The sequence below is a fragment of the Lissotriton helveticus genome, chromosome 1_1 (genome assembly GCF_964261635.1).
Source record: "Lissotriton helveticus chromosome 1_1, aLisHel1.1, whole genome shotgun sequence".
NCBI classification, from domain to species: domain Eukaryota; kingdom Metazoa; phylum Chordata; class Amphibia; order Caudata; family Salamandridae; genus Lissotriton; species Lissotriton helveticus.
In genome coordinates this window covers 1,623,251,449-1,623,272,856 of record NC_136057.1, presented here as the reverse complement: position 1 = coordinate 1,623,272,856, position 21,408 = coordinate 1,623,251,449, and the positions used below count along the sequence as shown (strand labels likewise).

Here is a 21,408-nt window from a genome sequence, read left to right as displayed (position 1 = left end):
GAGTAAGAGGGCGTGGTGATCTCTTAAGATTCAACCTGCTTCCTGTTTAAATGTGGATGCAATGTGGGTAGTCTATAGAGCTGCCTCACCTTTAAAGGCCTCCTCCCCTCTGGATATTTGTATTAACAATACCTCCTGTACAGGGCTGATCACGAATCCAGTCTTCTCCATAAAAAGTGGCATAGCCTTATCTCCTGAAGCTGATCCTCTCCTGAGATGCACTGATAATTATCATGCAGGATACTTCGGTGGGACATGCTACAGCGGATTGGCCATCCTTGTTGTTTCTACCCCTTGCTGTTTCTTCCATTTCACTTACAATTGATTCTTTCAGATCTGGAGTTCAATTTCTGGGCTCTTGATACCACGGTGGATGTAAATCTACAAACCCTGCCACTTTTTAGGTCTCACCTGAGACCGCGCAGCTGTCTCTTCGAGACGTTTAGTAAGTGGCTTTTAAAAGTGCCACCAGAGGCTTTTGATGGCCTACAGCTTGCGTTCACGAGCTCCTCGTGCACAGCTGCCATCTGTGTTTTTATTGTTGTAATCAGGCTCCTCTGCTTGCACCACCCCTCCCTTTCCCCCCTCCCTCCTGGTCAGCTTCATTTGTGTCTTCTAGCTGTGAATCATGCTCCTCTGCTGCACGCCCTCTCCCTTTTCTCACTTCTCCCCCTCCTCTTCATCGGTTTCGTTTGTGTCTTCTATCACTGTGAATGCTCCTGCTTCCACCAGGCACACACCACCAGTCAGTGCACGCTTTCACCAGGCGCACGCTTTCACCAGGCGTCCGTGCACGCTTCCACCAGGCACACACACCACCAGCCGTCAGGGCATGCTTCCACCAGGCACACACACCACCAGCCGTCAGTGCACGCTTCCACTAGGCACACACCACCAGCCATCAGTGCACGCTTCCACCAGGCACACCCACCACCAGCCGTCAGTGCACGCTCCCACCAGTTACACCCACCACCAGCCGTCAGTGCACGCTTCCACCAGTTACACACACCACCAGCCGTCCGTGCACGCTTCCACCACTCACACACACCACCAGCCATCCGTGCACGCTTCCACCACTCACACACACCACCAGCCGTCCGTGCACGCTTCCACCACTCACACACACCACCAGCCGTCAGTGCACGCTTCCACCACTCACACACACCACCAGCCGTCAGTGCACGCTTCCACCAGGCACACACATGATCAGCGGTCACACACTACCAGCCGTCGGTGCATGCTTCCACCAGGCACACACCACCAGACGTTAGTGCACGCTTTCACCAGGCACACACACACACACCACCAGCCGTCTGTGCATGCTTTCACCGGGCACACACACCACCAGCCGTCAGTGCACGCTTTGACCAGGCACACACACCACCAGCACCACCAGCCGCCAGGGCACGCTTCCACCGGGCACACACACCACCAGCCGTCAGTGCACACTTTCACCGGGCACACACACCATCAGCTGTCAGTGCACACTTTCACCAGGCACACACCACCAGCCGTCAGTGCAGCAGGCAGGCTCTGCTCAGTTTCTTGGTATGTGTTCGATGCCTGGGAGGGAGTGGGTGGAGTTTTCTTAAACCATGCTGAGTATGCAGCTGCAGTGCATGAATTCTTGTGTGAGTGAGTCATGCTCCCTGGGGCTCACTTACTTCACACTTGTAAATTGCGCCTGCACCAGTCTTTTTCTCATTTGACAAAGTTCGGCGCATGTGCAAAGCTAGGCAGCCCCCAAACCCCCGGGAATGACTACTTCCTACAACTAGAATGGAAACGACATTCAGAGCAATGAAAACAAGTTAATTTGATGCAAAGAACTGTTAACAGAAACCATGTCCAGCTATTGTAGATCTGGCAACGTAAACAAAACAGCAACAAAAAACAAACCAGCATTGGCATAGCCAATAGGTCTCACTTTTTGGACCCTATAAGTATTTAGCTATGCACCAGAATATCCTTGGTGCAACAACACCAACTGCTGCATGGCTAAACACTTATAAGGTCCCAAATGCGAGACCTATTGGCTATGCCAGTGCTTGTTACAATTGGTGGTTTGCGTAGCTTTCCACAAGAATATCGTGCAAGTCGCAATGGTAGATCGAATTGATTGTCGTGACCAAGGGGTGCGCCCAAAAAACTGGAAGACCAGAATATGCAATCACTGTGTGAGAAGTTGGCCTGGCATATGCTGTCCACTACTCTAGTGGGCACCTTGCACCAGTCCAAACGACCCTTATTGATGGTAGGTTAAAGATTACCTTTATAGAAAACTATCCTAGTGTCCGGAGTGATCCAAGCCTAGATCGAAGATGAGAAAGACCTGAAAGCAGAGGGGACAGAGACTGGGTCACTTGTCAGTGACCAGGGTCACGATAGTCGAATGCCCACCGATGTCCGGTGATTTCAAGTAAAGAAGGTGAAGCGTGACTTCAGCCACGAGGACCAGGAGGTGTCGACGATGACCAGGATCTGAAATTGACCTGTTCCACGAAGGATGTTAAGTGCTGCGGTGTCGGTGCCCGATTGGACCCAACAAGCCTTGGCAGCAGCAACCCACACAGGAATCAAAGAAATGTTTTGGTGTGGACCAGCAAGGCCCGAGGTACTCACCACTTGGTAGGCAGTCAGGGCACCTCTGGCGCAACCAAGTAAGCCCAAGGAAAATCAGAATGGCTTTCGTGGGGACCCACCAGTCAACGGACCTGGGATCGTGAAGGGGCCTCGAGCTGAAATGCAAGAAGCAGGCTCATTGAAAACACTCGTGGAGTGTAGGCCCACAATCTTCAGTGCAGATGATGCTCGGGGCTTGGGCTACAAGTAAACCAAAGCACAACTTCAAGAAAGATCGGAAAGTCAATGCACTAGCAAATGTGCATGAGATCCGGTTCCATGTCACTCGTGAGGGCTGCAGGCCTGAGCTTTGCTGGGGACTCGGGTTGTCCTTTGGGAAGTCTGGAAATCCTCTTCCTGGGCTGCAATTAGTTCGGAGTCCGCCGGGAGCTTCGGAGATACAGACAGGCAAATGCTTCGATGGTGCCTGCTTGAGCAGGGGAGTCACTCCTTGACACCAAGGGAGATTCTTCCGTCCTCTAGTCTTTAGTAGAACGTCAAAGTTCCAGGATTCCGTTTCAGCGTTTCATCCAGGTGTGATCTAAAGTCCTGTTGCCAGGTGTCCCTTACTTCTACTGAAGAAAGGGGTTGGACATACTCTGGGGACCCACCTATGGGAAGGTTTGGAAATAGGGGTGGCTACACCCTATTCCTTTGTCCAGTTTTGCGCCAGAGCAGAGGCTGAGTGCCCCTGCAACTGGTGTGAACTGGGCTATGCACAGGGACACCAAATGTGCCCCCAGTGCAGACATCAAAGCACTCTGAGTGCACCCACGCAGCCGCAATACACTAAAGCTCGTCTGGGAGGGTGTTACACCGCCCTGTGACAGGAAACCTATTTGTCCAGGCCTCCCCTGCCAGAGTTTCGGTCCGCAGCAGGAGGCCAGACTCGTGTCTGTGGCTGCAGCATCCATTTTGTGATGCCAGAGCTCTTTTAAACTATTACTGGGCAGACCAGTGTGTACATGTCTTCTCCCTCTAGAAGGGTGGAATTCTACCCCTGCCGCCAGGACTGGCTGGGGAGGGTAGGATTCCAAAGTGTTTGACACCAAACACGACATGTTTCCATGCAGCCATTCCAAAGTTGGCATTAACCGCGAGGTTATAATGCACTTAAGAGTATATGGTCTGGCTGCATCACAGAACAGCCTCAGAGAATAGATTCCGAAAGCTACAGAGGGGTCCTACTCATGCATGGGCACCCTCTCTCACAAAACCAAGCACTCTGCCTACAGGAATGGTAAGGCCTGCCATAGGAGTGACTGATCGGTTTATAAGTGCAGTGATTAAAGGTACATATAGGTAATCTATATCTTAGTAAGGGGTGCAGGGACAACCTTACTCAGGCTGCAGTAGCAGTCCTGTGGTGTCATTTTGGAAGGCTTCCCAGGGGTGGCATAATACATGCTGCAGCCCCTGGTAGGCCTCTGGGGTACCTATGCCCTTAGTACCTAGTGTACCATATACTAGGGACTCACAAGGGTACCCCAGTAACCAAACTGGAGTGTACCTATAGTCCATGGAATCAATTTAGAGAGGAAAGCAGATAGGCAGGGACCCTGGATAGCAGGATCCCAGCCAAACTAAGTCAAAAACCTTCAAAGCACCAGGAAAAAGTGGGGGCAACAATGCAGTCAAATTCCACCTTCCTACACGCTGTACGAGGAATCTCGCAGCTATAGTTCTGGCCCACTCCTATTGAGTGCACAAGTCGTTAAAGAATGGAGGAACCCAAATATGAAATGGTGTCCTCAATAAAGAAGATTTACACCATATTGGTTCAAAATATTTGTTTTTAGGCTGGGCATTCTAGGGCCTGATTGATGGTAATTTACGTTAGAATCTGATATTCAAAAAATAAGTTTTGATATTTATTGCTGGTGGCAAGTGATCTTCCGAAAGCATGTGGTATCCACGGCATGCCATGATGGGAGCCCTCTAACAGGTAAATCTATTTTTCTTTTTCAGTCTGAATACTACCATTTTAAAGTTATAGTATGGTTTGGTGGCATTCTTTTTCGATGGAATTAGTCTGAATTAACATTCATTACGTCTTACTTTGCAGATGTAGCTGTTAGTGCACCATTTGCAGGAGAGAGCCAGCAGGGGGTGGTCTACATTTACAATGGACAGGCCGATGGTCTGAGCACCAAGCCTTCACAGATCCTGCAGGGTCACTGGGGGTCCAGTGAATCGCCTGCTTTCTTTGGGTTTGCGACCCGTGGGGATCAGGACCTCGATGGAAATGGGTATCCAGGTAAATTAGCAGACATTGAATTCCATTGCTGGCAGAGAAGGGTCAGAGCCTGATCTGGGACAGGGGAGGATGCAGAACCTATGTTGGTAGTGGGCATTCTGTGGTGGGCCTGACTTCCAAATCCCTTATGCTCTCAGCTCTGTTTCTCTTGTTTTTCCTTTGCAGACCTCATTGTAGGAGCCTTTGGTGTGGATAAAGCTGTGGTATACAGGTAGGAGCCATTTTTTAGTCTTGTTACAGGTATCGTAGTTCAAATACAAATTGAGAGAGCGAGACGAACATAAGAACCGCCTCTTGGTGATGTAGCTGATATTGATGTGCTCCTACAGGTCAAATATAGAATGTGCCTTATTTGTTTGGTGTCAGTTTTTTCCTTTGTCTTGAGCGACTTCAGTACCTCTCTTTAATGGCGATGTCTATAGAGTGCTTGGAACTTATTGTCATTCTTGATGGCTAGAGCAATTTTATAATGCCCTACTTTTTATTGTAAAAAGACCAATTGATGGAAAGAATGCAGAACAAAGTCACACATTCACCTCAGTTGTGGCTAGAGTAGTTGTTTGTCCTTCCATGGATGACGATTAGATCTGCATCGGGAGATGTCTTCTGCGAGTGACAACTAGGTGTTTGATATGTCCTTTTGCAGCGGACTGCTAGCATAGGCGGTAGATAGTCTCTTCAAGTGGGTAAGAGCTAGAGTGTTCAATGGCTGATTTCTCTGGCTGCAGAGAGCTAGAATGCTTTGTAGATTTTGTGCCCTTGCGCTCTGGGTATGGCATCTAAATGGCTAGATCTATCTAGATAGCTAGATATATAGATCTCCTGTTTCTTCTCAGTGGCAGCGAGAGGTCAGCCTCCTTTGATGTGGTTTTTAATCCTGAATAACACTGGTCAGGATGTGTTAACTAGAGACCCCTGCCATGGAACGAGTTTCGGTGTGTCTACATTTTGACCAGTCTCCTCTTGTGTGATGACAATGGTCAGGGCACATGACACACTTCTAACTGCTGTCTCCTTCATTTGACGCTGCTTCACTAGGACTGGGAGGAGGTTTTTCAGGTTGGAGGGGGATGTTCAACTGTGGTAAACTGATGCCTGAATCTCTAACTTGCTTCTGTCTGTCTTGGTGTGAGAGAGATGCTTGCACTGCAGTTGTACCTCATCGTTGTGTGAGAATCAACTTGCCCATCACTGCTGCGGCCCATGCTCTTGTGTGGTTGGAGAATACTTTCGGTGTAGCTTCCACCACTGCTGCACACGTTGCTTTTTTGCGAGGGAAGCATGTATGTGGTGTATGTGATGTCTGTGCCCATGCAGTCCCTGTTTTGTTTGGTTTACACTGTTTTTGTGTGATGTAGATGGTTGGCAAAGGTGTGTGTGTTGCACTAGGTTTAAATAAGCAAAGTAAACCAGCGAGTGTCCTGATTGTTATAGGTAAAACATGTTTAAAACAAAGGACGACGAATTTCTTCCTGTTAACCTACTTGAAGCTGAGATGTGGCTTTAACTTGTCCATCTCTGTCTCCAGAGGCCGCCCCATTGTGTACGCCAGTGCCTCCCTCACCATCTCCCCCAAGATGTTCAACCCAGAGGAGAAGAACTGCCAGCTATCCAATGATGTCTATGTGTCCTGGTGAGTAAGGCCAATGCTTTCTCTTAGTCAAATGTCGAGACGTCTTCTCCACTTGAAATAGGCCTTCACATGGTTAACATGCCCCCAGCTAAAAATGAATGTGCGGACGTGTATTCCAAGTCGAGTCACTACACCTTTTAGTGGCATCAGATGTACGATCACCATATATCCGAATGCTATTGCCAACTATCTAAAAAGTCTAAATTACGTCCATTATCAACTTATCATTGAGCAAATGGAGATCAGTCTACCTCAGAGGCACCTTGAATACCCCCCTTGAGGCTTGAATGAATCCACTGATACCTTTTTTTTTTTATTTCAGAGCTGGATTTTATTGAATCTGGCTTGTGCAGTAAGTGTTTGCGGCGAACGTTTGATAATGGGCAAAAGTTTGGAAACTCTTACGTTCTCTCACACTGTGTGTTGATCTTGATTTAAAGAAGACTGTTCATCTTGTGGTTTCCTTTCATTCTCATTCTGCTTTTTGTGCAAAATGAACCCTTTGGTTTAGTTTAGAATTCTCTCCCTCAGAGTAGAACTTTGCAAGTGCTGTGAAGCTTGTACGAAAAGTTGTTGAAAAGCCAGTAGGTCTCAAGATCAAGTCCTGTAATTAAGGGGTCACTAGACCCATTTCACAAATCCTATACCTCATCTCACAAGTGAGGAACACTTTTATTTTGACGCTTTTGCTCAGAACCCTCCTGATCAATTTGATTAAGAACCCTTTTCCAGACCATGTTTTCCAGATAGTAGTTCAAGATGGATTGCACAGGAAAGGTCGCTGATCGTCAAACTTTTTTTCAAGTGAGACTCATTTTTCTAGAACCATCTTGCCTATTGAGGTGCACAAGCAATTTTGTAATATGATATGTTGGTTGACTTGAGAACTACTCTCCATCATGGAATCCTGCATAGATTCACAAGGAACTTGAATGGTTTTCCCTCTTACTGTTCCTTTTGCTTTTTAAAAAGGTTTGTCCTTGTGAAAGTTCATAATGTTTAGGACTTCACTGGCGTTATTCCACTGAGTCAAATACTTTGTAAAAGGAAACCTCAAAACCCGATCAGTCTAGGATACTCCATTTTAGGACTTAAGATAGCCTGCTCACCTTGATCCCAATTCAGAAACAGGATTGCATTAAAGTCTTTTGATTTTCTCCGGTAAGATTTCGTCTGTTTTCTACATATTTCTGACTTCTAAAAAAAAAATCTCAAAATATTTTGGAAGCTAATAAGAAAATCCGTTGTTTGTAGAAGTATTAGTTGTATAGTTTATCATGCGAAAATGGAGCGCAAACGTGCATTTTCGAAGGAATGATCAGATTTTTAGAGCTCAAACAGCTGCCCCCAGGAGCGTCCTGGTGCTAGCCAGAAAACTCGTGGCACCATCAGCACAGACCTTTATGCAGTAGTGAGCAACCAGGTCTTCAGGTGCTTCCTACTGTGATTTTCTGACTTAATGGTGTGAATAGCTAGAGAAAGATTGTTCCAAGCTTTAGACTCTGAGAATATTTTTCTCTTCACAAACAAAATATTGTTCCTGTGAAGAAACCACTTCTACATAGCATGAAATGTGGGACTCCTTCACTCACTCTATAACCACATAAAAGTCTGCTCTGAACAGAAGTAGATTTGTGGCATTTCCAGAACAGGAAACTGCTAATTGTTGTTGGATACCAACAAACACACAATTGTGTAGATGGATTACCTGTTTGTAAAGGTGGGCCCAACCCAAAAATAGCAATGTCCCATCGCTGATTAAAAATGTTGCTACCTAAATTTGCCTTGTTGGGCAACATGTTTTGTGAACATGTCCCTTAGTAAACTTTGACCCTTTTGTAACATTAGCTTGCCCAAAATGTGGACGTGGATGGGACAACCCAAGGGAATCTGACATGCTGATCGGTGAGGGCGAGGAAACACAATGTAGGCCTGTTTAGAAGTGGGCTGGAGGGATCCTTTATTGCTTTTCGGACATCTATTTGTGGCAGTTGAGGAAAGTCCAGGCCTATTGTGCATGTTCCGATTTAAACACCACTGCGAAGAAGATTCAGCTGTACCATGAAATCTGCTCTGTAAGTGCTACGCGCATACCTATCGGGATAAGTAAGCCATTTAAAACAAGGTATTGCACATGGCCTGGCTTTAAAGGCTGAGGGAGAGTGAAGTCCTGCATTTTGCTTTGTCTCACAGCAAGGTGGTGTGAGGTAAGGCATATGGCTGCTTCTCTTTATTTTCAGAGGGTGGTTTGTCAGTTGCTGAGCAACCCCAGTACTTCTGGCCATGTGCCCGGGGGTGGAATGAATGAACAATTGTGGGATGTTGGAAACACCCACCCTCCCTTCCAGTGCCTGCTTTTTCTGGAGACTCGGAGCCCTGAAGAGGGGGAGCCCTGCAGGAAGTGGTGGGGGCGTGTGACGTCCTCGCTCATCGAGTTAGGGAGACGCTTGAAGGTCGAGCAAGGGCTCGGTCGTGTACGCTAAATGAGTGCCACACGGCAGTGCCTTTTACAGCAGCAGCCAATGCACAGCTCTGCTGCTAGGCTTGGCTTCCTGCTTCAGCCATTAGATTTGTTTCCACACTGCCCCCGCCCTCCCTCATGTTTGCTCGCTTCCCAAGAAATACTTGGAACGGGGCTGCACATGTATGAGAAGTGTGGCTCACTGGCTAGAGGAGGCAGACCTGGAAGCAGAGGTCAGCCCGGGACCAGGGTTCAATTCCCGGCTCGGCGGGGTCTTGAGTCCTAAAATGTCCATGGACTCGACAATTCTCACTCCGGTGCCTACTCGATTCACGGGTTCACACTCTGCGACTCTGGGCAAATGCTTGCTTAATCTCCACAACGTCCCCTCGCGGCGGGATGCCTGGCTTTCACCTTGCGGATACCCTGCCGGGGTTATCTCACAGGGGAATACCAGGACGGGTCCCCTAAGCAAGCGCTTAGAAACCGCTTGGTGATTTGCGCTATATAAATTCCTGTACATTTACATTTACATTTACATAGTTGGTGTTGTCCCCAGCTTTCGGGAACGGATTCCTTCATGGAAACTTCCAATGCCGCGAGCATCTTTTGGTCCAGCCTAGATTTTGCAAAGTAAACAAAAGGAAACCATAACAGAGTCCCCATGGATAGTTAAAAGACTTAAACACTGATGTATGAAAGGTTGTCTGGATATTCACCAGATAAATTGACTAGCAAAAGAAATGATTTGATGTGGCATGATCTAACACTCTTCGTCGGTTGACACCCATGCTTTAGTATTAGGGCTATTGTTCGTACTCCTTCTCCAACTGACTGCGGGCTCTCTCCTGCTCCCAGTTCGCTGTTAAACCAGTTTACACTGAGTTTTGCAGCGTGAATCTTTTCTGGATACACGCGTTGTGCATTATCTAGTGGTTGGGTCCAGAATATTCTTAGATAGCCCTCCTTTTGCTCTTTTTATTTTTCATTTTCGTACATAGTCTTTGACCATTTGGTGCTATGTCTGTCCTTAATGACGTCAGGCGTGGAGTCCTGATGGGACTGTGCGTGGTCGCCAGCTTAAGATTCTTTTCTTCCTCTTGGCTACTTGTCTTGTCCTTATTAGCTTCCTGCTATGTCTGTGAGGTATCGTAGTCTCTACCCAGTTCTGTGGCACCTCATGTTCTGGGTAGGAGGTGCGTGGCTTGTGACTCCAGAGACTTCTTTAAGCTGCAAAACTACTCCTACTAGTAAGTAACCCATTTTGTATTGCAGCATGGATCTTTTCTGGATTCACATGCGGTGGATTGATTTTTGGCGCTGTATCCATGGTCGCTTTTGGACGCGGGGTCAAAATGTCTTTTCAGATATGTATTCTTTGTCCCAAGTGAGACACTTTGCTCATTTGGATATCCATGCAGAAGTGTTTTGTGAAAGGTGTTGGATGGACGACCATATGGCCACCATACATATGTTGTTTATTAGAACATTTGCTCGGAATGCCAGGGTGGCTCCTTTTTAGGTTTTGCCTCGCCAAAAAGATGCGCTCTGCGCATCTTTTTCGCGCAGGCGAAAACCTGATGAGAATTGTAGTGTGCTTTGGGTCGGCCCTCCTCATTCATTGGCTGGCTCCGTAAATGGAGCCTTGCCATTGGACGAGGGGCCTGTCCGTCAATGCCGGACCAGACACGGGGGCGTTCCCGACATTCTTTGGCTTTTGCCGACGTCACGCGACGCCGGGAACGCCCCCGATTCTGTTCCGGCATTGCCGGCAGAGTGGAGCTTCAGAGTGGAGCTTCAGAGTGGAGCTTCAGAGTGGAGCTTCAGAGTGGAGCTTCAGAGTGGAGCTTCAGAGTGGAGCATCAGAGTGGAGCATCAGAGTGGAGCATCAGAGTGGAGCATCAGAGTGGAGCATCAGAGTGGAGCTTCAGAGTGGAGCTTCAGAGTGGAGCATCAGAGTGGAGCATCGGAGTGGAGCATCGGAGTGGAGCTTCGGAGTGGAGCTTCGGAGTGGAGCTTCGGAGTGGAGCTTCGGAGTGGAGCTTCGGAGTGGAGCTTCGGAGTGGAGCTTCGGAGTGGAGCTTCGGAGTGGAGCTTCGGAGTGGAGCTTCGGAGTGGAGCTTCAGAGTGGAGCTTCAGAGTGGAGCTTCAGAGTGGAGCTTCAGAGTGGAGCTTCAGAGTGGAGCTTCAGAGTGGAGCTTCAGAGTGGAGCTTCAGAGTGGAGCTTCAGAGTGGAGCTTCAGAGTGGAGCTTCAGAGTGGAGCTTCAGAGTGGAGCTTCAGAGTGGAGCTTCAGAGTGGAGCTTCAGAGTGGAGCGTGGAGCTTCAGAGTGCAGATTCAGAGTGGAGCTTCAGAGTGGAGCTTCAGAGTGGAGCTTCAGAGTGGAGCTTCAGAGTGGAGCTTCAGAGTGGAGCTTCAGAGTGGAGCTTCAGAGTGGAGCTTCAGAGTGGAGCTTCAGAGTGGAGCTTCAGAGTGCAGATTCAGAGTGGAGCTTCAGAGTGGAGCTTCAGAGTGGAGCGTGGAGCTTCAGAGTGGAGCTTCAGAGTGGAGCTTCAGAGTGGAGCTTCAGAGTGGAGCGTGGAGCTTCAGAGTGGAGCTTCAGAGTGGAGCTTCAGAGTGGAGCTTCAGAGTGGAGCTTCAGAGTGGAGCTTCAGAGTGGAGCTTCAGAGTGGAGCTTCAGAGTGGAGCTTCAGAGTGGAGCTTCAGAGTGGAGCTTCAGAGTGGAGCTTCAGAGTGGAGCTTCAGAGTGGAGCTTCAGAGTGGAGCTTCAGAGTGGAGCTTCAGAGTGGAGCTTCAGAGTGGAGCTGCAGAGTGGAGCTTCAGAGTGCAGAGTGGAGCTGCAGATTCAGAGTGGAGCTGCAGATTCAGAGTGGAGCTGCAGATTCAGAGTGGAGCTGCAGATTCAGAGTGGAGCTGCAGATTCAGAGTGGAGCTGCAGATTCAGAGTGGAGCTGCAGATTCAGAGTGGAGCTGCAGATTCAGAGTGGAGCTGCAGATTCAGAGTGGAGCTTCAGAGTGGAGCGTGGAGCTTCAGAGTGCAGATTCAGAGTGGAGCTTCAGAGTGGAGCTTCAGAGTGGAGCGTGGAGCTTCAGAGTGGAGCTTCAGAGTGGAGCTTCAGAGTGGAGCGTGGAGCTTCAGAGTGGAGCTTCAGAGTGGAGCTTCAGAGTGGAGCTTCAGAGTGGAGCTTCAGAGTGGAGCTTCAGAGTGGAGCTTCAGAGTGGAGATTCAGAGTGGAGCTTCAGAGTGGAGCTTCAGAGTGGAGCTTCAGAGTGGAGCGTGGAGCTTCAGAGTGGAGCTTCAGAGTGGAGCTTCAGAGTGGAGCGTGGAGCTTCAGAGTGGAGCTTCAGAGTGGAGCGTGGAGCTTCAGAGTGGAGCTTCAGAGTGGAGCTTCAGAGTGGAGCTTCAGAGTGGAGCTTCAGAGTGGAGCTTCAGAGTGGAGCTTCAGAGTGGAGCTTCAGAGTGGAGCTTCAGAGTGGAGCTTCAGAGTGGAGCTTCAGAGTGGAGCTTCAGAGTGGAGCTTCAGAGTGGAGCTTCAGAGTGGAGCTTCAGAGTGGAGCTTCAGAGTGGAGCTTCAGAGTGGAGCGTGGAGCTTCAGAGTGCAGATTCAGAGTGGAGCTTCAGAGTGGAGCTTCAGAGTGGAGCGTGGAGCTTCAGAGTGGAGCTTCAGAGTGGAGCTTCAGAGTGGAGCGTGGAGCTTCAGAGTGGAGCTTCAGAGTGGAGCTTCAGAGTGCAGAGTGGAGCTTCAGAGTGGAGCTTCAGAGTGGAGCTTCAGAGTGCAGAGTGGAGCTTCAGAGTGGAGCTTCAGAGTGCAGAGTGGAGCTTCAGAGTGGAGCTTCAGAGTGCAGAGTGGAGCTTCAGAGTGGAGCTTCAGAGTGCAGAGTGGAGCTTCAGAGTGCAGAGTGGAGCTTCAGAGTGGAGCTTCAGAGTGGAGCTTCAGAGTGGAGCTTCAGAGTGGAGCTTCAGAGTGGAGCTTCAGAGTGGAGCTTCAGAGTGGAGCTTCAGAGTGGAGCTTCAGAGTGGAGCTTCAGAGTGGAGCTTCAGAGTGGAGCTTCAGAGTGGAGCTTCAGAGTGGAGCTTCAGAGTGGAGCTGCAGAGTGCAGCTTCAGAGTGGAGCTTCAGAGTGGAGCTGCAGAGTGCAGAGTGGAGCTGCAGATTCAGAGTGGAGCTGCAGATTCAGAGTGGAGCTGCAGATTCAGAGTGGAGCTGCAGATTCAGAGTGGAGCTGCAGATTCAGAGTGGAGCTGCAGATTCAGAGTGGAGCTGCAGATTCAGAGTGGAGCTGCAGATTCAGAGTGGAGCTGCAGATTCAGAGTGGAGCTGCAGATTCAGAGTGGAGCTGCAGATTCAGAGTGCAGATTCAGAGTGCAGAGTGGAGCTGCAGAGTGCAGATTCAGAGTGGAGCATCAGAGTGCAGATTCAGAGTGCAGATTCAGAGTGCAGAGTGGAGCTTCAGAGTGCAGATTCAGAGTGCAGAGTGGAGCATCAGAGTGCAGATTCAGAGTGCAGAGTGCAGATTCAGAGTGCAGATTCAGAGTGCAGAGTGGAGCTTCAGAGTGGAGCTTCAGAGTGGAGCTTCAGAGTGGAGCTTCAGAGTGGAGCTTCAGAGTGGAGCTTCAGAGTGGAGCTTCAGAGTGGAGCTTCAGAGTGGAGCTTCAGAGTGGAGCTTCAGAGTGCAGAGTGGAGCTTCAGAGTGCAGCTTCAGAGTGCAGAGTGCAGCTTCAGAGTGCAGAGTGCAGCTTCAGAGTGCAGAGTGGAGCTTCAGAGTGCAGAGTGGAGCTTCAGAGTGCAGAGTGGAGCTTCAGAGTGCAGAGTGGAGCTTCAGAGTGGAGCTTCAGAGTGGAGCTTCAGAGTGGAGCTTCAGAGTGGAGCTTCAGAGTGGAGCTTCAGAGTGGAGCATCAGAGTGGAGCTTCAGAGTGGAGCTTCAGAGTGGAGCTTCAGAGTGGAGCTTCAGAGTGGAGCTTCAGAGTGGAGCTTCAGAGTGGAGCTTCAGAGTGGAGCTTCAGAGTGGAGCTTCAGAGTGGAGCTTCAGAGTGCAGCTTCAGAGTGCAGAGTGAAGCTTCAGAGTGCAGCTTCAGAGTGCAGAGTGGAGCTTCAGAGTGCAGCTTCAGAGTGCAGAGTGGAGCTTCAGAGTGGAGCTTCAGAGTGGAGCTTCAGAGTGGAGCTTCAGAGTGGAGCTTCAGAGTGGAGCTTCAGAGTGGAGCTTCAGAGTGCAGCTTCAGAGTGCAGAGTGAAGCTTCAGAGTGCAGCTTCAGAGTGCAGAGTGGAGCTTCAGAGTGCAGAGTGGAGCTTCAGAGTGCAGAGTGGAGCTTCAGAGTGCAGAGTGGAGCTTCAGAGTGCAGAGTGGAGCTTCAGAGTGGAGCTTCAGAGTGGAGCTTCAGAGTGGAGCTTCAGAGTGGAGCTTCAGAGTGGAGCTTCAGAGTGGAGCTTCAGAGTGGAGCTTCAGAGTGGAGCTTCAGAGTGGAGCTTCAGAGTGGAGCTTCAGAGTGGAGCATCAGAGTGGAGCATCAGAGTGGAGCATCAGAGTGGAGCATCAGAGTGGAGCATCAGAGTGGAGCATCAGAGTGGAGCATCAGAGTGGAGCATCAGAGTGGAGCTTCAGAGTGGAGCTTCAGAGTGGAGCTTCAGAGTGGAGCTTCAGAGTGGAGCTTCAGAGTGGAGCTTCAGAGTGGAGCTTCAGAGTGGAGCTTCAGAGTGGAGCTTCAGAGTGGAGCTTCAGAGTGGAGCTTCAGAGTGGAGCTTCAGAGTGGAGCTTCAGAGTGGAGCTTCAGAGTGGAGCTTCAGAGTGGAGCTTCAGAGTGGAGCTGCAGATTCAGAGTGGAGCTTCAGAGTGGAGCTGCAGAGTGGAGCTGCAGATTCAGAGTGCAGAGTGGAGCTGCAGATTCAGAGTGGAGCTTCAGAGTGGAGCTGCAGATTCAGAGTGCAGAGTGGAGCTGCAGATTCAGAGTGGAGCTTCAGAGTGGAGCTGCAGATTCAGAGTGCAGAGTGGAGCATCAGAGTGCAGATTCAGAGTGCAGAGTGGAGCATCAGAGTGCAGATTCAGAGTGCAGAGTGGAGCATCAGAGTGCAGATTCAGAGTGCAGATTCAGAGTGCAGAGTGGAGCATCAGAGTGCAGATTCAGAGTGCAGATTCAGAGTGCAGAGTGGAGCATCAGAGTGCAGATTCAGAGTGGAGCTTCAGAGTGGAGCTGCAGATTCAGAGTGGAGCATCAGAGTGCAGATTCAGAGTGCAGATTCAGAGTGCAGAGTGGAGCATCAGAGTGCAGATTCAGAGTGCAGATTCAGAGTGCAGAGTGGAGCATCAGAGTGCAGATTCAGAGTGGAGCATCAGAGTGCAGATTCAGAGTGGAGCTTCAGAGTGCAGAGTGGAGCTTCAGAGTGCAGAGTGGAGCTTCAGAGTGGAGCTTCAGAGTGCAGAGTGGAGCTTCAGAGTGCAGAGTGGAGCTTCAGAGTGGAGCTTCAGAGTGCAGAGTGGAGCTTCAGAGTGCAGAGTGGAGCTTCAGAGTGCAGAGTGGAGCTTCAGAGTGCAGAGTGGAGCTTCAGAGTGCAGAGTGGAGCTTCAGAGTGCAGAGTGGAGCTTCAGAGTGGAGCTTCAGAGTGCAGCTTCAGAGTGGAGCTTCAGAGTGGAGCTTCAGAGTGGAGCTTCAGAGTGGAGCTTCAGAGTGGAGCTTCAGAGTGGAGCTTCAGAGTGGAGCTTCAGAGTGGAGCTTCAGAGTGGAGCTTCAGAGTGGAGCTTCAGAGTGCAGAGTGGAGCTTCAGAGTGCAGATTCAGAGTGGAGCTTCAGAGTGCAGAGTGGAGCTTCAGAGTGCAGATTCAGAGTGGAGCTTCAGAGTGCAGAGTGGAGCTTCAGAGTGCAGAGTGGAGCTTCAGAGTGCAGAGTGGAGCTTCAGAGTGCAGAGTGGAGCTTCAGAGTGCAGAGTGGAGCTTCAGAGTGCAGAGTGGAGCTTCAGAGTGCAGAGTGGAGCTTCAGAGTGCAGAGTGGAGCTTCAGAGTGCAGAGTGGAGCTTCAGAGTGCAGCTTCAGAGTGCAGCTTCAGAGTGCAGCTTCAGAGTGCAGCTTCAGAGTGCAGCTTCAGAGTGCAGCTTCAGAGTGGAGCTTCAGAGTGGAGCTTCAGAGTGGAGCTTCAGAGTGCAGCTTCAGAGTGCAGCTTCAGAGTGCAGCTTCAGAGTGGAGCTTCAGAGTGGAGCTTCAGAGTGGAGCTTCAGAGTGGAGCTTCAGAGTGGAGATTCAGAGTGCAGAGTGGAGCTTCAGAGTGCAGATTCAGAGTGGAGCTTCAGAGTGCAGAGTGGAGCTTCAGAGTGCAGAGTGGAGCTTCAGAGTGCAGAGTGGAGCTTCAGAGTGCAGAGTGGAGCTTCAGAGTGCAGAGTGGAGCTTCAGAGTGGAGCTTCAGAGTGCAGAGTGGAGCTTCAGAGTGCAGAGTGGAGCTTCAGAGTGCAGAGTGGAGCTTCAGAGTGCAGAGTGGAGCTTCAGAGTGCAGAGTGGAGCTTCAGAGTGGAGCTTCAGAGTGCAGAGTGGAGCTTCAGAGTGCAGAGTGGAGCTTCAGAGTGGAGCTTCAGAGTGCAGAGTGGAGCTTCAGAGTGCAGAGTGGAGCTTCAGAGTGCAGAGTGGAGCTTCAGAGTGCAGAGTGGAGCTTCAGAGTGGAGCTTCAGAGTGGAGCTTCAGAGTGGAGCTTCAGAGTGGAGCTTCAGAGTGGAGCTTCAGAGTGGAGCTTCAGAGTGGAGCTTCAGAGTGCAGCTTCAGAGTGCAGAGTGGAGCTTCAGAGTGCAGAGTGGAGCTTCAGAGTGCAGAGTGGAGCTTCAGAGTGCAGAGTGGAGCTTCAGAGTGGAGCTTCAGAGTGGAGCTTCAGAGTGTCAAGAGCAATGCCAATAGCTCTAACTTTAACAAAGGCAAAACCATTGCATTGTAAATGCTTGTTTCCTCATAGGATCTGCTCTGGGTCTCTTGTACAAATGCACAGCTGCCTTTTGGTAGCACAATTGGATTATTTGGACTATCCACCTTGTGATAGCACCTTTTGTAACAGGTGAGTCTTTGAATTTGCAAAAGATACAAAGAACTACGTTCCTTTCTAACTTCCTTTGTCCTTTCTAGGTAGTACATCACTGTCCTGTGTACATCTAGGTTATGCATCTTTTTTTCTTCTTGCATTTTTGGTGGTTGGAAGGAGTCTCGGAGATTGGTCGTTTCATTCATGTGGAACTGTGATATGACCTTTAGAAGGCAGCGAAGGTTGGTCCATATGACTATCCTGTCCTGTGTATTTGCAGGTAGGGCTCCTGGCTGATTAAAGCTTGCAGCTTGCTCAGCCTGAACTGCGATGTCATTGCAATTAGGAAGGTGATGTTTAACGCCCTGATCCGGAGTTCTGCTCTGTGGTACGGTTCAAAGGGTTTCTGCATTAGTTTGTTAGCACCAGTTTGAAGTTTCACATGGGCCTATCGGGGTGAAGCTACCATTTTTGCTCCAAGAAACCTATTAATAACTAGTGTGCTGAAGAAGCTTCTCCCTATGTGTTCTTTTGTGTAGGCTATTATTCCCGCCCAGTGTATTCTTAGTGAAGCATTTGTTAAACTGTTAAATAGGAGGAACGTTGGGTATCTGACCACTGTGTGCAGAGGCTGCTGTTCCATTTAATGGATACATGGGAAGCTTTCAGGACAAAAAATCAACGATTGGCATATAACCCTGCACCTCCCAATCTGACCCAGTGAAATGAGCTTCTGCAGACTTCTACGCGGTTGTCGAGACATGATTAAAAGAAAAGCAAAATGGATTTGATGCCAGTCAGATAATTTTTGCATGGTTGGATATATTTTCTCCAGTTCAAGGAGCCTTGGGATCTGTGAAACATGTAGCTCGTTTTTTAGAGAATGTCATCTACACTTGCATTTGGCAAATTGCAGTTCTTTGCTGCTTCATTGTACCAATGCCCAAGAGTTTGTTCTCTTACATGTACTCGCTTCCATGGCTCCCAGACTTCGAGTGTCGGTCTCAATCCTTGTAGGGTCGTCTTGTTCATCATCGATAACCTGTTAGACTTTGGAGTCCCCTCTTGTAAAGTGCCCCTTTTCTTTTACCCATGAAGTGTCTTTATCATGTGTTGTCTAACTTAAAAGTGGTTAGGAGCCTTCCACTCCATACTCTTGGTAGCTAAATAGAAACTCTACCACATATGACTCATTGCTTCCAAAGCTTCAACTGTTGATTCCTGACGTTCCCCTAACGTGAGTGTCACGCTTGTCTACTCCCCTTGGACCGAGTGCCCTGAATCACACATATGAGATGCTGCACAAGCACTGGGTTGCATATAAAATGTAAACACAGGCATTACCTTTATTTAAGTGCTTTTCTTGCTGCAGTCTGTGAAACCTTTTATATGGTTGTGCGTGTGGCTGTCTAATGCTGTACGGATTCAAGAGGGGTCTTGGTCACATACGGGCAGACGGAGTGACCAGGGAGTCGGGTCTCAGTCCTGCCATTGAATAAACACACATGAATGCTTGGATTAACCTCTTCTCTTTCAGGACTAGAGTTTAGGTCTCCACCCTTCCTCTAAGTCCACTTTTTGTTTCTACCCTCGAGCAGCATCAGCCTGGGCTTCTGCCTGAATGCCTCCGGGAAGCACGTGCCAGATGCCATTGGTGAGTGATGCTGTAAAGACTTGCATTGTGTGGGCACAGCTGTATGCCAGTCTCAACACGGAAATAAGTCAGTGCTTGATTTTGGTTAATGTGTGTGGTAGTGTGTGCTATAGAGGAGGGCGTGGGTGGGTGTGGGGTTGTTCCAAAACTCGAAGAGCTGGGTACATAAATGGGCTACTAGGTTACTGCGAGTTCATTAAAACTGACACACGGTTCATTTAGTAAATGCTACTCCTGTTATGCTATGTGGATTTTTATAGCTCCCTATCCCCTGTGAGGGTATCTTGGCGCATTGCAGATCTCTGGAACTGGCCTCTAGGGTCCTACTTCAAGAGCCCGGTCTTTAGCTCCTTGCAAGATTCAAGAAGCGAAGAGTAGGCCCTAATGTGATCCAAATGTTTAATAACAGGCCTAGGTGGTAAGAGCCGGGAGCCTGTACAGATTGAAAAAGAGACACTACGTTTATAATTGGGTATACCAGTATGCAAAGTAATATTCTATATTGTGACAGAAAGAGACAGGTAAAGAGGAATTGCACACGTGGTGCAAAATAATGCAGGTTAATTAACCATATTAAACAGAAATGAAATTCAAAAAATAAAATGCCCGGCATGAAAAATGATTATTAAGAGTACGTTATTCAGGATGTAATTGGATTGAGCTCAGTCAATTTTGTGCTAGTCTTCGTTGTGACTCGTTAAAAGTGATTTACCAGAGACTTCTTCAGGGTTAAAATACAATAAAGAACATGTGAATTGTTTCACTAAATATATACGCCTAGGAAAACTAAACGACACAATGTAATTGGGTCTGTGTTTAGGGCTTTTACATTATGCATATTTGTGAACACTATGGCAGCATAAACATGTAAGGAATACAGTTTCATAATTCACTGGTAATTAACCTTATGAAAACAGTGGTAATCATTCCACTACCTAGAAACATAGGCATGGAAGATATAAAAAAAAGTATTGCTTCTGAGGTGTATGGATTATCCGGTGTCTGAGGTTAATCCAGAGGCCTGAAGACCTTTATTGGTTTCTGGAGTGGTGTGTTTAATACAGGTTAAAATTGAAACGGCCTATTCCAGTTTCCAAAAATACATGTTTATTTTACGTGTTCTGTATAGCCCTGCGCATATGTTGGAAGTAGGGTGGATTATTTGGAGTTCCATATACAACATATAATTATAGATTAATGCAATGTGAATTATGGAGAGTTCTCTCCTCTGTGGGTTCTCAATGCCATCTTAGACCACTATCGCTCTCCTTTTGTTGTCAATTTGATGTCACTCAGAACTCCGGCGTGTAAAAAACAAAATCAAAAAACAAAATCCCAGTTACCAATTTATAATGTTGAATGTTCATCACAAGTTAAGAAAGATTATGGAATAGTTAAAATGGCAGAACTGTGGGAATCTCAAGAGGGTTGGGTAGTTCTGGCTAGACTGGTGAAGTTATCTCCCACCAACTATTGAGCATCATTGAAATGGCAGTGTTGACACTCTCCCCAGGCTTCAACGTGACGCTGCAGCTGGATCGCCTTAAGCAGAAGGGAGCAGTGAAGCGGGCACTCTTCCTGAAATCACGCCAAGCCCAGTTAACTGAAATCATCCACGTTCGCAACGGAGCCCAGGAGGAGTGCCGGGACATGAAGATCTACTTGCGGGTAAGGGTTGGACATGTCTTGTGTGGGTGAGGATGCCCAGCTTTCTCAATCAGTGATGCATGGTGTCTGCTCTCGTTCAACTGTGAATTCATGGTGTTTGAGGTGGCAAACTCTTCCTACTGGAAATGGCTCTCCAAACCCTCCTCTGGTTTGATGAGTGCCGTAGGCATGACTGATCATAGTAGTTGTTTTAAGACTCCCTGCTCCGAACCCACTGTAGTCGACTTCAGATCAGTCGACATCCATGTCCTTGAATACCCCCTGTAATTTCTTCTCCTTGTAGGCTCACTCACCTCTTTCCTTAATTCTACTTTAAACCCCTCTCTCTCTAATTCCACCTCCCCTTCTCAAATGATCAACTCTTCAACGTCCATAACAACTAATTTCTTAAGACTTTACCTAGAATTTATCCTTCATTTTTGGCTGTATTGAAGCACTGATTTAATTTCCTTCCTGCATCTTCTCAGTGTTTTCTCTAATTGGCATCTTCAATTCTCTGATAAATCTTGTAGTCTGTGCCTACTGGAGTGTTGGCCACACATACCTAGTCATTGCTTCTGCACCTGCGGATAAATGCACACATATTAACCTTCCAATGTTCAGAGTGCAGCATACAAAACCACCATATAATCTAATGTTCTCCTCACTTTCGGTGCCCGGTGTGTTCTTGAGTTATTGGGTGATCACATTCCATCTGTTTGTTGTTTTGAGTAGAGGCATGTAGAGGAGAGCTTGATATTGCATGAATGTGAAGATATTAAAGCTGCATTTCATTATATGAGGTGGTCAAAAAAGCCTTTGTTATTAAGATATGCTTCTCCAAGCCTTAACTGGTTAGTTATTAATCATCCATTTTCATATGGATTATTGAGAGCTTTGTGAAATTGTTTCTTTCAGTATTTCTATGTTGCCCTCTGATTGGTCGGACCGAATACTTTACCTGTATGCTTTCTTTCTAGGAGGAGAAAGAGTTCCGTGACAAGCTGTCTCCAATATTTATCAGCCTGAATTTCTCCTTGGATGAGAAGGCCCCAGGGGACGCTTATGGCCTGCAGCCCATCCTTCACTTCCTCTCCACAGACTACATTGAACAGAAGGTAACGTGGGCTTGTGGGGCACATGTCGG

At 48.3% G+C, this 21,408-nt stretch overlaps 1 protein-coding gene across 1 annotated transcript in view; it reads left to right on the top strand.

Moving 5' to 3' along the window:
- The window catches only part of ITGA5 (integrin subunit alpha 5), a 289,891-nt gene that overhangs the window by 213,498 nt on the left and 54,985 nt on the right, over positions 1-21,408 (top strand). Inside the window, exons 13-18 of the mRNA XM_078688465.1 lie at positions 4,688-4,879; positions 5,045-5,090; positions 6,408-6,512; positions 18,559-18,614; positions 20,128-20,282; positions 21,242-21,379. Coding sequence (XP_078544591.1) covers positions 4,688-4,879; positions 5,045-5,090; positions 6,408-6,512; positions 18,559-18,614; positions 20,128-20,282; positions 21,242-21,379 — 692 coding nt within the window. The remainder of the gene's footprint in view (positions 1-4,687; positions 4,880-5,044; positions 5,091-6,407; positions 6,513-18,558; positions 18,615-20,127; positions 20,283-21,241; positions 21,380-21,408) is intronic.